The sequence below is a fragment of the Vanacampus margaritifer genome, chromosome 18 (assembly GCF_051991255.1).
Source record: "Vanacampus margaritifer isolate UIUO_Vmar chromosome 18, RoL_Vmar_1.0, whole genome shotgun sequence".
Taxonomy (NCBI): domain Eukaryota; kingdom Metazoa; phylum Chordata; class Actinopteri; order Syngnathiformes; family Syngnathidae; genus Vanacampus; species Vanacampus margaritifer.
The window spans coordinates 4,320,666-4,337,901 of record NC_135449.1 but is presented as its reverse complement, the minus strand read 5'-3'; the positions used below and the strand labels follow the sequence as shown (position 1 = coordinate 4,337,901).

Genomic DNA, 17,236 nt, shown 5'->3' with positions numbered 1-17,236 from the left:
TTGTATACGGTACCCTTGGTGGCTATGCTAATGCTATAAAAAGTTAGCTAACATTTTGGAATGCTAATAGAGCCTCAATAGGCTTGGCTGAATGGAGAACACGCTAATGCTAATTTGGACTCTGTAGTCTTGGGTTAGCTCATTCTTGGGTATGCTAATGCTAAGGAACTCAGCAAATGTCTTGGTTTATATGGTCCTATCAAGACATTTTGTTTCTTGTATACGTTTTTTAAATGATAAAGTTACTTAGTTGAACTCGGATTTTCGCCTGTTAGAAGTCGAAATGTAGACTGCAGTTAGCTAGCATTTGAAAAAAATAGGGCTAAGTAGCCAGTAAAGTAGTTTTTTCTTCTTCTTTTTTTCTGGAGAGCGCAGTATTGTTCATTCGGTAATTTTACCGATTTGAAATGTCATCATCCATTGCTCTCTTTTTTTATTTTTTAAATATTTTTATTTTGTATGTGGGTGAGTATGTTTATGCGCATGTAATTGTGTATTCATTAGTTTACCTAAAACCTATAAAAAAAAATCCCATACCATTCACCGAAACCGAACTCTTCAGAACCCAGCCAGAGCCGTGAGGCCGTCAGGAGACCCGAGGAAGGATCAAAGAAAGGAAAGTAAAATCCAGCACCTTCACTAACCCAAATTCTAACAAATCAGGGAGACCTCAAGAGACCAACACATTGTCTTTTCTATTCCCCCCCTTTCCACAACCCGTCGAACATCGTCGAGGTCTCACAATGCGTCACGACGGCAGTGTCAACGCGCACGCGTCACACCCGAACCGACTCTCCTCCTGCACACGGGCGGCCCGGCCAGATATAAAATGATCAGTTGCTGGGATTTGCCGGGGTTAAGGACGCTTAGAGCAGGGCTTTTAATGGCATGACGTCACATTAATTAGCGGCAGCTTTGATCCTTTCAGCCTCTAAGCCGTGGCGGTGCGCCCCGGGACACCGTCAGTGATTCCCGTTCGGCGCCGCGGAGGAGGATGCACTCACCCCTGTAGGACTTTTTCCTTTTTTTTTCTTTTTTTTCCCCTTACAGGTGATGTTTCAGTAGAAGACGTTTTTAAAAAAAAAAAAGTTGTAAGAATGGCAGATAAAGACAGCGTGGAGAAATATCTGGACAACAACCCGCAGTTCGCCAAAGAATATTTTGACAAGAAGGTGCGGGCGGAGGCCCTCACCGCCGCCTTCTCCGCCACCTTCCAGGTGAAGGATACGGCCTCCTTCAAGGATATCAATTCGGTGCAGGAGGCGGCCGTCATCTTCGACCTGGTGCAGGCCTTGCAAAAGCAAGGCGAGGTGGAGGTGTCCGTGCACAAGGTGCTGCAACGGGTGGCCCTCATCCTGCAGGCCGACAGGGTCAGCTTTTACCTCTGCAGGTCCAGGAACGGAATACCCGAGCTGGCCACGTGTCTCTTCGATGTCACCCCGACGTCCAAATACGAGACCAACCTGGTGCACCCCCAGACCGAGATCGTGTTCCCTCTGGAGATGGGCATCATCGGTTTTACCGCGTCCTCCAAAAAGCCCCAAAATGTTCCCGACGTCTCGCAGGTGAGAGGTAGCGAATGAATGCTGTTTTGACTTGAAATGCTCAGATATGTTTTTTTTCAAATGGATCTTTGACGTAGGGCTGCTCGATTGTGGGGAAGAAAAATAATTGAAATCACGATTATTCGAACGATTATTTGGTTTTTGGGGTACAAAACAACACATTTTTTAATATTATTTTTATTATATAATATATATATATATATATATATATATATATATATAATATAATATATATTTTATTATTATTTTTTAATATTAAGACCAATTAAAAAATAAAAACACCATGATTAAGTAAGTTCATCTATTTTTGGGTACAAAACAAGAAAATGTTTACTCATTTAAAAATATTAAGACCAATAAAAAAAAAAAAAGAGAGAAACGCTATAATTATATAAGTTCCTTTTGGACCAAACAGAATTTCAATTATTACACAGCACAATTACAAAATGAGCATAATCGTTAAAAAAATAAAAAAATATTTTTATGATTATGATTATGCTCATTTTATAATTATGGAGTGTAATAATTGAAATTGTATCGGTAATTGAATTTCGATTGATTGCACAGCTCTACTTTGACGTCTATAACCGTCAATGGCGTTGAATGAGACAATTATTACCTCCGCCAAGGTTGAGCAAAGAATCCTGATGTATATCCATTTTGTTGTTCTCTGAAAATATGATGACTTAAATGGAATCTACAATCATTCTTCCCCCTGATCGATATTATCATTTTTAAAACGGTTAAAAAAAATACAGAATGAAAGCTCCAGTGCATATTTTTTTTGGACAATATCGGAAGTATTTATCAATATTTCTTATTATATATAATACGTGCTTAATGTTATGTCCGCTGGCTGTCGATTGGCGTGTCTCGCTAATGCTCTTAAACGGGCTATAAAAAGGAAGCTCGGGTCCAAAAGTACACTCGGGCCGTTGAATTCATTTCGGCCCAAAATATAGAAGGTGATGCCTCAATTTGTCAAAAAACAAAATACGAGGTATTAAATGACTTTTTCCTGCCGCCTGCTTCATATTTTGTCATTACACAATCAGAGCAGCGCCGCGATTAATTCCGGGCTCATCATTCAGCGTTGTCTGTCATCAAGGTTGATTACTGACAAGGCAACTAATCGCCGTTTATTTATGAAAGCGAGCGCGATGAGATTTAATTTGAGCAGAAGAAATATAGAAACCGCAGTCATCAACGTGGACTTGGCAGCGGGATATTGTGTTGATCGCCCTTAATTAAACCACATGGGATTAAAATGGATGTCAAAAGTTGTGCTCTTCTCCCAGAATAAAAAGTTCTGCGACTTTGTGGACAAGCAGACGGGCTACAAGACCAAATGTATGCTCACGTACCCCCTCATGGCTGACAAAGAGTGCCTGGGAGTGGTCACGGCGCTCAACAAGATCGGAGCGGCTCACTTCACACCCGAGGATGAAGCGGTACTGACAAATAATGCTACGGCTGCAATTAGCACCCGTTTTTTTTTTTTTGTTGTTTTGGGGTGACTCTCATGTGTCCGACGTGCTCCTCAGCTCTTCCACAAGTACATGACCTTCGCTCACGTCATCACCCTGCAGAATCACATGACCTACATGTTCAACGTGGAGTCCAGGAGGAGTCAGGTTAGCGTTACAAAATGGAGTCCGGGTCGTGCGGTACCTTGAGGGTTGACTTTCAAAACGACATTTTATTTTATTTTTTTTAATTTATATAAAAAAAAGAAGAAGAACAACAAAGAAGCTAACCAGATGGTGGCTAACAAGAAGCTAACATACTGTACATCACAGCATCTTTATTGTCAAACACAAACAGATGGAAAAATGAAGTGTCTCGAAAAAAGCAATGCTAGCCAAAAGGTCTACTAATATAAACTGACGAGAGATAGACCGATATGTGTTTTTTTTTTCCTGCTCGATGCCGATTATTAGTAACAAGGGGGCCGATAACCGATATTTTAAGCCGATATTCATTTTCAGTAAACTTGGGGAATATTGGCGTTAAATTTTTTTTTAAATACAAATGCCAATCTTGACTCTGTTGTAATGTCTTAAAGTATGTTTAGTGACTTTTCAAAAAAAAAAAAATTTAATTTTTTTATTTTAGACAATTGACATCCTTTTAAATTGCTAACAAAACGTTCAAGGTGCTCACAAATTAGCAGTACGTCTTAACTCATTCACTGCCATTGACGGCTATAGACGTCAAAAATTCATTTGAACTATTTCTATTAGTTTAAAACGTTTTCCCACTTTTGTTAACAAGAATATAAAAACCTAGAAAAAAATGACTGTACATTTTGAACAAATGTAAAATTTGTAATTAATCATGACTTAATTATTGAAGTCATGCGATTAATTACAATAAAAAAAATTAGGGGCGTCTAAATTTTTTAATTGTAATTAATTGCATAACTTCACTAGTTAACTCACGATTAATCACTAATTTTATATCTGTTCTAAATGTAGTTTTCCATACTCTTGTTAACAAAAGTGAAAATATGTTAAACTAATAGAAATAGTTCAAATTAATTTTTGACGTCTATAGCCGTCAATGGCAGTGAATGAGTTAAAAAGTTAAATGGAAACTTAAGCAAGTAAATACCATAGCTCTCTATATTTTTCTACAGTAAAGTTTTTTTTGTTTTTTTTTTAAGTAAGATTTTCCCCAAATTTAAAAAATACCTGAAATCTTAAACTTTCACATCTCTTTGTTTTAATGTTGACCAAAAAAAAACAAATTGTTCAGAAGGTTCCCAAGGGTCAGTAGCATCTCTTATAGCATTAACTGAAATTTTTTAATAAATAGCTCCCTGAAATTAAAATGCTTTTAGGCTGTCGGCCGTCAGATTTGAAAAAAAAGGCCGATACCGATATTCATCAAAATGCCCAATATCGGCCAGGCCGATTATCGGTCTATCTTGAGAACTGCCACACTCCTAAAAAAAAAAATCGTTTTTGACTCCATCCCGCCGTGTTTAGGTTCTCCTCTGGTCTGCCAGTAAAGTTTTTGAAGAGTTGACCGACATCGAGAGACAGTTCCACAAAGCTCTGTACACCGTGAGGACCTACCTGAACTGCGAACGCTACTCGGTGGGCCTCCTGGACATGACCAAAGAGAAGGAATTTTACGACGAATGGCCGGTGAAACTGGGAGACGTCGAGCCTTATAAAGGCCCCAAAACGCCAGACGGAAGGGTACCAAAAATCTCCTCAAACGTGCATATCGCTACTTTTTTTTTGCCCTCGCAATCTTTCTTATATTTCCTTTTTCCCCCCAAACGCAGGAGGTCATCTTTTACAAGATCATCGACTACCTCCTGGAGGGCAAGGAGGAAATTAAAGTCATACCGTGAGTGGAATCAACACGGGTTGACGTAATTGCGTGCGACGGCCTGCACAATACAATCCATCAATTTAGTGCCGACCTCCTCCAAGGCCAAACAGTCCCAAGGTGGATTAGCAAACCTTAGAGCTGAGTTTCAACACAAATTAATTAGCAGACTTTTAACAAAAATGTTCCGAGCTGAAAAGTGCACAAAAAAATTAAAGATTGAAAGCGATTTATTCAAAATGATCTTGAGAGGTCAACAATTTTAATTGAGGTCGATTTTGTTCTTATTCATAACGATCGGGTGAAACTCCGTCAAATTTTCTTATGCTGTACATTTTGTCTTTACGCGTGTACTTTTATGACAAGTCTGTTTTTTCTTTATATACTGTACATGTTCAAAATCAAATATTAGAAAATGAATGTATCTGTACAAGGCGTCACCGTTTGAAATCACATTTCTGTCATGCCAAGTGTAAAACAAAATGGCCGCTGTCCTATTGATTGGAACAATGTATGGAATTATTATTAAAAGTTTTAGTGTTTTTTTTTGTGTGTTTTTTTTACAGTGCTCCTCCTGCAGATCATTGGGCTTTGGTTAGCGGACTGCCCACCTACGTGGCGGAGAACGGCTTTGTCAGTCCCACCCACACACACACACACACACACACACACACACGTCAATTACTATTATCATGTCATTAATATGCAGCATTTATAGATGAACAAATTAGTGGTGAATACAGGAAATAATAATCAATGTAATAATAACGCATATATTTGTTGAGACTCAAGTTGTATTTTACAATTTTAAAAATGTGCAGAATTTCACAAGTTACTTCATGTTAAAGATGAGATGAATTCTTAACTCATTCACTGCCATTGACGGCTATAGACGTCAAAAAATTCATTTGATCGATTTCTATTAGTTTCACATTTTTTTCCCCACTTGTGTTAACAAGAGCATGAAAACCTAGGGAACATTTTTTTTATTGTACATTTAGAACAGATATCAAATTTGTGATTAATCGTGAGTTAACTAGTGAAGTCATGTGATTAATTACAATAAAAAAATGTAATCGCCTGATGCCCCTAATTAAGAAAAACGAAATGATTGTTAAAAATTAAGGTCGTCAGATGATAATTTTTTTTAATTGTAATTAATCGCATGACTTCAATAGTTCGCAAACTTTAAATCTGTTCTAAATGTATAATAAAAAAAATTATAGGTTTTCATACTTTTGTTAACAAAAGTGGAAAAAAAGTGAAACTAATAGAAATTGTTCAAATGAATTTTTGACATCTATAGTCGTCAATAACAGTGAATGAGTTAATATGAAAAGAAAAGAAAACCACCAATGTCTTACAAATGCAATTATGCCATCTAGTGGCAGAAAATAACCTCAACACAAATCAGTATCACACTCGTTTTTTTTTATAGTCCCAGTAGAGCTTTTTAATGTTAACTCAATTTTATGAGTTATTATGAAATTACTGTATCAATGTCTAAAAGATGCAGCCATATTTCTATGAAACATTTTTCCACTTTTATGTTAAGAAGAGTTTGAAAATTTAGGAGAAAAAAAGGTACATTTAGAACAGATGTAAAATTTGCGATTAATCGTGAGGTAACTATTAAAGTCATGTGGTTAATTAAGATTTTAAAAAAATACTCTTTTTTTTTTTGTTTGTTTTGTTTTGTTTTTTCAGATTTGCAACATGATGAACGTGGCCGCAGATGACTTTTTCACTTTTCAGGTGCGTGTTGCGCAGAGACGGGCGAGTTAAGTTGCACCGACTTTGTTCCACCCTCATTTGCGTGTGTGTGCGTGCGCGTGCCCCCCGACCCCCCAGAAAGAGGCGGTGGACGAGACGGGTTTCGTCATCAAGAATGTGCTGTCTCTGCCCATCGTCAACAAGAAGGAGGAAATCGTGGGCATCGCTACTTTCTTCAACAGGAAAGACGCCAAGCCCTTCGACGAATGCGACGAGCAGATCACCGAGGTCGGTCCTCACATTTCCGTCTTAGGGTGCTTGTTTTTTTGTTTTGTTCGATTTATTTTTATTTGTATGGTTTTGTTAGATTCATTTATTTGTCCACATTCAAATCTGGTCCAGTCCAAGGTTGTTTTAACAAAAAACAAAAATTCAAAAAACAACTTCGTTAATGAAATAAAATAAAAACAAAAATGCTTTTTCATTTACAAAACTAACTAAAACTAACTAAAATTATAAATGTTCTTTGTTTTAGTCTTTGCTAATTTATTTAATACATGAGCCTTTGGGGATGATTTTCTATGTGATTTGAAGTATATTTATTTCGATATTAACCGGAATAAGGCACGGAAGTGATGTCATCTGGCAGCAGCCAATAGAAAAAGAGAACAATTTTGGCAACAATTTTGTGCTTTTTCATTTAACTCAACCAAAATGCAATGCTAGGTAAGAAATGCATTGCATGTTTCATTTTATCATAACGTTTATTAAATATTGCGCACAATTAATACACTTTTTTTTAAAAGAAAGAAAACTCAAATTAAGCATTTTTAACTCTTTGACTGCCAGAAATGTTAAATAACGTTTAGTAAAATCCTATGGAGGGGTGCCAAAGACGTTAAAAGACGTTTTTTCCAAAACAGGTGAAACTAACCATTTTCTATTGTTGATTACTGAAAAACGGAATAAGGTAGAAACAAACTTTTTTTTCTGATGAAAGATGAGAGTCCAATCTTTCATTTGGTAGTCCAAACACATAATTTTCTGTGGACCTTGAAAGATCAGTCGAAAAATGCTTAAATCTGCTGGCACCCACGGCATCCCTTTTCTGAAAACGTCTGGCAGTCAAAGAGTTAAATAACTAAAAAAAAAATACAGAACCACCTTGAAGTATGTTTAAAACTAATTAAATTTAAAAAAAACTAAACTAAACTTATGTGCAATTTCTGCAGAAATTGCGTGGGAATGCTGAATGCTAAGCTAAATGCTAGCTAAAAAAAATCACTAAATAGCGCCACCTAGGCATGCAGTACCCTCCATTCATTTAGATGGAAAAGTGGAACTAATGATGATCAGTTGTACGTATGGAAGTGGGCGTGGAAAGCGGGACTTAGAAAAAAAAAATTGATATCAGTCCCATTGAAAATGAATGAGGAAAAGTTGATATTTAACGTTAAATTGTGCAAATACTGTAAGTAATGTGGAATCAGACGATAAATACCCCGGAAGGCGTGAATTTTTGAAGCAAGTTGGAACGGTGTAAATGGGAAGTATGCGGGAGTTGTTTCACGGCAAAAAAGAAATTCCCACAAAAACCCTGGTCCAGTCCCAGTGAAAGCTACAATGCTAACACGGGAAAACACACACACACACACACACTTTTGTTACCCTATTACTAAGCGTCACTGTGCCATTTAATGTATTTTTAATCTCATTTCACACAACGAGCTCATCAATTAGAAAAAGGTCTGCGCGAATTGAAAATGCGCATGCCCCGTATTAGCTTCCCCCTTTTATCAGTGAAAAGCGAAAGTATCCAAACAGATTTGCCACTCATTTCGGTAATGAGTTTAATTAATGAGCCAATTAGATCAGTCGGTGATACATCTGGCGATCCCTTGTTTCCTCACATCCTCTTCCTTCATCTTTGTCTTTCCTCTGCACTTTTTTTGTTTTTATTCCTTTTTCCACATCCTGCGCTCCGCAGGCGCTGACCCAATTCCTGGGCTGGTCCGTGCTCAACTGCGACACCTACGACCGACTCAACCAAATGGAGTACAGGAAAGACATCGCCCAGGAGATGCTCATGTGCCAGACCAGGTGCACCCCCGTGGAGCTGCAGTCCATCCTGGTCAGACCTTCCGCTCCGTATCGCATCCGTATCGTATCCGGGCCGGAACTTGAAGCTATATTTATCCCTTTTTTTTTTCTGCTTGATACACAGAACACCAAAGAAAAGTTCAGTAGTGAGCCCGAGGACTGCGACCAGAAGGAAATGTACAAACTATTGGTAAGACTGTCAGAGGTGGCCATTCACTCATTCACTGCCATTGACGACTATAGACGTCAAAAATTCTTTTGAACTATTTCTATTAGTTTCAAATGTTTTCCCACTTTTGTTAACAAGAGTATAAAAAAAATTATATTTTTTTTTATTGTACATTTAGGACAGATATAAAATTTGTGATTAATCGCGAGTTAACTATTGAACTCATGCGATTAATTACAATTAAAAATTTGAACCGTCTGATGCCCTTAATTTTTAATAATCTTTTCTTTTTGTAATTAGGGGCATCAGGGGATGATTTTTTTTTAAATTGTTATTAATCACATGACTTAACAACATATCATCATAACTCATGAGTTAACTCACGATTAATCACAATCTGTTCTAAATGTCCAATTGAAAAAATCTAGGTTTTTTTATACTCTTGTTAACAAAAGTGGAGAAAAAAAGTGAAACTAATTGAAATAGTTCAAATGAATTTTTGACGTCTATAGTCGTCAATGGCAGTGAATGACTGCAAATAAGTTTGAGCATTTTGTCCATGGAAATTTGGATGGCTGAACAAAAAGTTGCAATAAGAAAAAAAAAACCCACATCATTTTGGCTGCCCAGAGAGCGACATGCCCGCCGGCCGACAACATCAACGGCGAGAACTTGTACTCGTTCGCCTTCAGCGACTTCCCCGCCTCCGAGTTCGACCTCATCAAGGCCGGCATCCGCATGTTCTTTGAGCTCGGGGTGGTGGAGAAGTTCAAAGTTCCCGCAGAGGTGAGCGCGAGACGCCGCTCGAGATGTCGTTTCGCCCTTCGCCCCTTCTTCCTCCTCGGGATAAATTATGCGAGGCAAAGCCCAGATGGAAATCATTCGTCTTCCTTTGCGAGGCGAGGGAAGGAGGCGTGACGTCGACGTGAAGCCTTTTGTGTCCTCCCGCAGACGCTGACCCGCTGGATGTACACGGTGCGCAAGGGCTACCGCTCCATCACCTACCACAATTGGCGGCACGGCTTCAACGTGGGCCACACCATGTTCTGCCTGCTCCAGGTAGGACACACTGGGAATACATAGATGAATATTTGTATTTTTTTTTTTTGGAGAAGGAAAAAAATTTGGGGTCAAAATGAAATGATTGACTTTACAAAGCCAAATTCAAATAGCATTTTTATAATGATATATAATATAATTAGCACTTTTTTGTTTTTGTTTTTTCACAATTTTTAATCTGAGATTATTTTTTTTTTACTTTTAAATCCGAATTCTGACTTAAATCTGAGATTTTTTTAATTGTTTTTTGCTTCAAAGTTAGAATTCTGATTTCAAACTGAGAATTTTTTTTGAATTATTTTTTTTTACTTTAAAGTCAGAATTCTGACTTAAATGTGAGAATTTTTTTAATTTTATTTTTTTTTGCTTCCAAGTCAGAATTCTGACTTTAAACTGAGATTTATTTATTTTTTAAATATATATATATTTTTTTTACTTTAAAGTCAGAATTCTCAGAATGAAGTGAGAATCCTGCCAACCTTTTTTTTCTCTTCACTGGCCCTAATCCTCTTCCGTAATTTTCTAGGGCTGGGGTTTAAAAAAAATGAATAATCCATATGGAATAAATTTTCCATTTCGAGCCCAATATCAATTCATAAAACCCTGAATCGATTATTTAAATATCTCTTATTTTTTCTCCACAAATTCTTAAAAGCATAGCATTTCAAAGGACAAATTATTTTTGTATCTTACCGTTTTCTTATTATTTTATTTTATTTTTTATTTTTTGTTTTCTTAGTATTTTCTTAAGTTTATTATTTAGTTTATTATTATTATATATATATATATATATATATATATATATATATATATATATATATATATATATATAGTTTATAATTATTGAATTAGAATTATAAAAACATTTTCATCTCATCTTTGCTGATGTCAAAATGATTATAACACTAAAATTTACTTTATTGTTAAAATTTAATATTTGTGGAGATTATCATAACCTTGACATTTAAGAAGCATTAATGTTCCATAATTAATCAATATCGGATTGAACTGAAGTGAATCAAAATGGAATCGATACCCAACCTAATACATTTTCAGACACTCCTTTATCCAACCACAAGGGGGAAAAAAATATACAGTATAAATACATACATGGGATTGAATGTTTGGATTGTTAAATGACGGGAAAATACGTCCCTGGCATTGAGTGAGGGTCGTAGCGTTAGTAGTAAGAATAGCATTTGTTCTTGCTTTGCAGACAGGAAAGCTGAGGAAGTACTACTCGGACCTGGATGCCTTCGCCATGGTGGCCGCCGCTTTCTGCCACGATATCGACCACAGAGGCACAAACAACCTCTACCAGACCAAGCAAGTGCAAAAGACGTCAGCGATGGTGAGATGCTTTGTGAGCCACTCCTGATGTGATTGCTTTTTCTTCCTCCCTCCCGGGCAGGAGCGCGTCTCCTCTGGCCAAACTTCACGGCTCGTCCATCATGGAGAGGCACCACTTGGAGTACAGCAAAACTCTCATGCGCGAGGAGGTGCGAGGCGTTTGCTGACAGCACGCCGGCGTTCGTTATTCGTCCCATTCATCATCTGGACGGATTTTGTTTTGTCCCTGGCAGAGTTTGAACATCTTCTGCAACCTTCAGAAGCGGCAGTTCGAGACCGTGCAGCACCTGTTTGACGTCTGCATCATCGCTACCGATCTGGCGCTTTATTTCAAGTGAGTTGGGAAAAGTGGTCGCTTGTTGCTAGGCGGACTTCGTGGAGCATCATCTTTTGGAATTTAGTTTTTTGGTTTATCGGCGCATGAGTTAGCCAATAGTGCATCTTTAATTTTAATTGTATTATTATTTATTTTAAAATTATTTCTGAATTTACATGTTATACTATGCTAAATATATTTACTGGCAGTGACACAGGGACTAAAAATAGATCCAAAATATTAAATGTATTTTATTTTTTCTCCACAATTACAGTATTATTCAACTAATTGTTTTTATGTTTTCTGGGATTTACCATATTCACAGAAATAATTATTGAAAATTAGAAGCTTTTTTTTTAAAATTTTATTAAATGCGTATGGAGGGCTATACATAAAGTGTGATTAATAAAAAAAATGTTTTTAATTAAGAATGCCGTCAGATTTAAAAAAAACAAATGTAACTTTGAAAACAAACAAATTTGGGCTACTTTAAAAAAAAAAAAAATCCAATTTCTGCAGTCACTTGTTGCTAGGCAGAATTGTTGGGTACTAATTTGTACTCCATTAGGCGGGGGAAAAAAAACTTTACTGATACAAACAAATGTTTGACTCTTGTAATGACCATTTTTCATCGTCCCGCAGAAAGAGAACCATGTTCCAAAACATTGTGAACGCCACCGAGCCAATGCCTGATGAAAAGGAGGCCATTGCCTTCATATCTAACAACTCCACTAGAAAGGAGATTGTCATGTATGGAACACGCACGCTTCTTTAAAAAAAAAAATTAATAATAATAATAATTTTTTTTTTTAACCATCTTCATTGTCTCTCTTTTGGCCTCTCTAGGGCCATGATGATGACCGGCTGCGACTTGTCAGCCATCACCAAACCCTGGGAAGTGCAGAGCAAGGTGGGTGGCCTTCGCAGCCTTCCGACGTGTGTCGGTTTATACGATGAATAAGTTGTTAGCTCCGAGCTGGCGGCAAGACGCCGATGTGCCTTGGAGCAGGTGAGATAAAATGGGATATTTTTATTTATTTTTTTTCCCCTACAAGAAAAACTCATTGTTTTTCCTAGATGATGTAATTTAATGGGAATTTTTTTTTATATTTAAGGAAGGAAAACAGCCATATTAATATTATACATGAAAAAAATTGCAAGTTATATTTAATGAATAAAGGATAAGATCAAATTGGAAGTTGACAATGCTAAAAAGCTAACGCTAAGCTGATGTCATGTTTTATGTAATGATTCTTGTTGCTGTTATTACTTAAATTAAAATCCAAATCCATTAAATAATCCTTCATTACCTCAACGACGACCAACTCAGTTACATTTTTGACTTAAATAGTCCACCAGCACGGTTTTAAATTTAACAGTTGTGTGAAATAACTTTTCCAGAAAAAGTCTTTGGAGACAAAAGCCAAACCAGAAGAGTGGGCAAAGGATTGACCCCTGTGGAACTCCTATTACGTTTTTTAAAGTAATTATTTATTCGGAGCAATCAGTGAATACGATTAAAAATAATAATACATTTGGTATGTGCATCATTGTTTTACGTGTTTAAAAAAAAAAAAGTTAGTAGCTGCATTATATGGTCAAAAATTGGGGCATTAAAACTGCAGTAGAAAAAAAAAGAAGATTTGTTCATCTTGGTCATTTCTTGGTTATGTCACATGTTTGTGCGTTCTCTTGTTGCTAGGCAGAATTTCTGGGCTCACAATTTTTTTTTGATTTTTTTTTTTGCTGCCCCATTAGGCATAAAACGGCTTGTCAAGATGATTTTTTTCCCCCCCAACAATAAAAAAACAACGTTTTTATCTCTTTAGTGCGGACTTCTTAACGAGTTAACAATTTTTCTTCCAGGTGGCACTGATGGTCGCCGCGGAATTCTGGGAACAGGGAGATTTGGAGAGGTCGGTTTTGGACCAGCAACCAATTGTACGTGTGTCCAGTTTTTTAGTTATATAATTCTAAATGATTTTCTTCTCTCAACTAAAAATGTCTCTTTTTTTTGTGTGTGTGTGTGTGTGTGTGTGTGTGTGTGTGTGTGTGTGTGTGTGTGTGTGTCTTCCAGCCCATGATGGACAGGAACTGCGCCGAGCAGCTACCCAAGATGCAGTGCGGTTTCATTGACTTCGTGTGCTCGTTTGTGTACAAGGTAATGAGTTAATTAGCGGTGCTGTGCTGTGATAAGAAGGCAGAAAAAGTGATTTGCACAACAAGTTTCTGGGAAGGCTCATCACGCCCACCAAATCTGCAATTTCAACATACCAACAAGCCAATAGTCAATCTTATGCGTTTGGATCTCGTTTTTTGGGGGTATAGTTTTCAAGTTGGGGCCACAAAGTAGCAGTTGATTTAAAAACATCATACTTGAACCTGCGGGCCTGTGCAGGAATTTTCCTTGGCCGTTTATCAATCACAAAAGTATTTGGACAAGACCGCACAAGCGAGGTGGGGGGGGGGGGGGGGTCACCGAGGTCCGCCCGACTTAAAAAAACTCAAAGCGATTTCTGCGTCCGTGTTGTCAGGAGTTCTCCCGCTTCCACAAAGAGATCACGCCCATGTTTGACGGCCTCAACAACAACCGCGCCCACTGGAACGAGCAGGCCGAAGTCTACAACGCCAAGATGAAGGCCATCGAGGACGAGAAGAAGAAACTTGAGGAGGAGGAGGCCAGGAAAGGTAAAGGGGGGGGGCACTTGGCGCACCACAACCAACCCTCCTTGCGAAAAAAGTTCCAAGAAAAGGGAAATCATTTTAAAAAGCACTTGATCCATTTGTGTGCACCATAACCACTAAATGTGACTTCACCTTGTTTACTTTTAAACCTCAGTTCCACTAATTGACCCTAGCAGAGTTTGGCTTCAGCCCCAGGTGCTAGCTAGCTAGCTCCCATGGTGCTTGTTTACCTGCTAGCTAGCTAGCATCAGGGGCTAAAGCTAAACTGTGGCATGGTTTTTACTTTCAGGTGCTAGCTAGCTAGCTCCCCAGCTAGCTCCCATGGTGCTTGTTTGCCTGCTAGCTAGCTAGCATCAGGGGCTAAAGCTAAACTGTGGCATGGTTTTTACTTTCAGGTGCTAGCTAGCTGGCTCCCCGGCTAGCTCCCATGGTGCTTGTTTACCTGCTAGCTAGCATCAGGGGCTAAAGCTAAACTGTGGCATGGTTTTTACTTTCAGGTGCTAGCTAGCTGGCTCCCCGGCTAGCTCCCATGGTGCTTGTTTACCTGCTAGCTAGCTAGCATCAGGGGCTAAAGCTAAACTGTGGCATGGTTTTTACTTTCAGGTGCTAGCTAGCTGGCTCCCCGGCTAGCTCCCATGGTGCTTGTTTACCTGCTAGCTAGCATCAGGGGCTAAAGCTAAACTGTGGCATGGTTTTTACTTTCAGGTGCTAGCTAGCTGGCTCCCCGGCTAGCTCCCATGGTGCTTGTTTACCTGCTAGCTAGCTAGCATCAGGGGCTAAAGCTAAACTGTGGCATGGTTTTTACTTTCAGGTGCTAGCTAGCTGGCTCCCCGGCTAGCTCCCATGGTGCTTGTTTACCTGCTAGCGAGCTAGCTAGCTAGCTAGCATCAGTGGCTAAAGCTAAACTGTGGCATGGTTTTTACTTTCAGGTGCTAGCTAGCTGGCTCCCCGGCTAGCTCCCATAGTGCTTGTTTACCTGCTAGGGAGCTAGCTAGTTAGCTAGCTAGCACCAGGGGCTAAAGCCAAACTGTGGCAGGGTTTTTACTTTCTGGACCTGGATTTACCACCTCTGGACCCAAGTTGCAGACTCATAGCCATACGGGGGCTTATATTCAATTAGCATTAGCTAATTGGACAATGTTGTGGAAAAAATTGTTTTCTTTAAAAACTTGTATTGATTTTCTTTCTTTTTCGTTTGCTAGCTGGCGGCGGTGACGGGAAGTCAAAAACGTGCACGATCTCCTAAATTCCTCATCGCCACACTCGGATACGGACTACAGCTGGACTGGTTCAGCCTTCTAATTGGATCTATAGTTCTTCCTGGTTACCTGGTCTGGTCTAGACCACTTTTTTTTTTTTTTTTTCTGTCTCACCTAGTTCCACCTGGATTAGCGTCTTGAGGAGGCCTGAAATCCAAAAAAACGATAATGAACAATGGGAGAAGGACAAGGGCGATGGAATAATTTTTCTCAGGGGAAACCTCTTCCACTTCTTCGGACAGCATCCTTGGACTAACCCTGTTTATGGAGCACGGCGACACCATTTTAAAAGATATATCAACTAAAAGTAGTTCAATAGACAAATCTGCACTGAGAAGTTGCGAAAGGTCGTACATCAGATTTTCTGGATTCTTCGTGCGCAGTATTCGGATTGCAAACCCCCTTTTAACATACAGCAGCACAAAAACAAATCGACAAAAAAATAACACAAATTTAACATGTGTCAACAACATTCATTAAAGTTTGTAAGATTGACCATTATTTTTAAAATATATATTTTTAATATATTTATTAGATATCTACCACCATCAAAATATTGTGATCAAATCCCATCTCCAGTAGATAAAAAAACAATATATTAATTATAATATATATATATATATTTTTTTTTTTTTTTACTTGTTCTGGCTTTGCGAGGACAATAAAAAAAAAAACACCCAGAACTTGTCACCCTTTATCTGTGAATATGTGATATGATTTAGGTGGCAAATCCATAAAAAAATGTGCTGCTTGCATGACTTGACTTGCACGATTTCCCGCGCAAACATAGTGGATGGCATAGCACAAAAAAATAATAAATAACCCAGGCATGAAATGGATTTGAGAGATGTAAAAAGCACCATTTTTTTTTTTTTGCATCTTCTGTTTAAGAAAAAAAGAAGATAGCGCGAACCCCATAGGGGGTCTCATTGCATGACTAGCGAAGCCTTATCAATATGTCTTGTTGATAACGTGACACGCGCATCGTGTTATTGATCAGGTCGAAGTCCGGTTTCGTGGCGCAATCTCTGCCTGGATGCGGGAACTGGGTCGCTTTGCACTTTCCTCCCCTTCCTCTTCTTACACCAAGTGATCACCTCGAATCAATGAGGTGTCAATCAAACCTCCTTAATCCAATCAGGGGAGCTTTACAACTACCTGGAAACACTTCCCGTTGCCTCTTGAGGAGCCAGAGAGGCATGCGCCCAAAATGACATAACTCCTGATCACCCCCAAATCCTCCTATCAGACATTAGAACCTTTTCGCATATGAAATGACCTCTTACTGTATGTATGTATGTACTTGTCATGAGATGTAACGGCAAATAAAACGGCTGCATGGAGTTGTAGGTGTCACTTGGTCGCATCAAGGTTAAACAAAGAATGAAACAAACCTCCCCCCCCACCCCCGCCCCCACCCGTCGGGGCTTAGCAGAAACAAGCGCTCCTTCTTAGGTCGCATATCGTGCAAGGGATCTTTCGAGGCTCCAAAGCTGGATGAGCCTGGCAGGAAAGAGGATCAGCGGATTGCTTCTGATCTCCCCGCCCGAATCGACACTGTCTGGCCGTTGTTCGACATCCTGTAAAGAAATACTGTCATTCTGAAATATTGTAAGGGGGTGGGCTCAAGTACAGGAAATGCTTCCATTCTAAAAAATAGTAAAATGATGCATGAAAA

The 17,236-nt window shown here is 38.6% G+C and overlaps 1 protein-coding gene across 1 annotated transcript; it reads left to right on the top strand.

Annotated features, from left to right (window-relative positions):
* Positions 1 to 222: 222 nt before the first annotated feature.
* On the top strand, positions 223 to 16,901 carry pde6c (phosphodiesterase 6C, cGMP-specific, cone, alpha prime). The gene is made up of 21 exons (XM_077551611.1): positions 223 to 1,565; positions 2,864 to 3,016; positions 3,110 to 3,199; positions 4,556 to 4,771; positions 4,861 to 4,925; positions 5,474 to 5,540; positions 6,615 to 6,662; positions 6,759 to 6,908; positions 8,608 to 8,751; positions 8,845 to 8,910; positions 9,520 to 9,675; positions 9,841 to 9,948; positions 11,165 to 11,274; positions 11,360 to 11,447; positions 11,532 to 11,632; positions 12,257 to 12,364; positions 12,461 to 12,524; positions 13,481 to 13,555; positions 13,692 to 13,775; positions 14,149 to 14,302; positions 15,502 to 16,901. The coding sequence occupies exons 1-21, from the start codon at positions 1,098 to 1,100 to the stop codon at positions 15,543 to 15,545; spliced, it is 2,559 nt and encodes an 852-aa protein (XP_077407737.1). The 5' UTR covers positions 223 to 1,097; the 3' UTR covers positions 15,546 to 16,901.
* Positions 16,902 to 17,236: the final 335 nt, after the last annotated feature.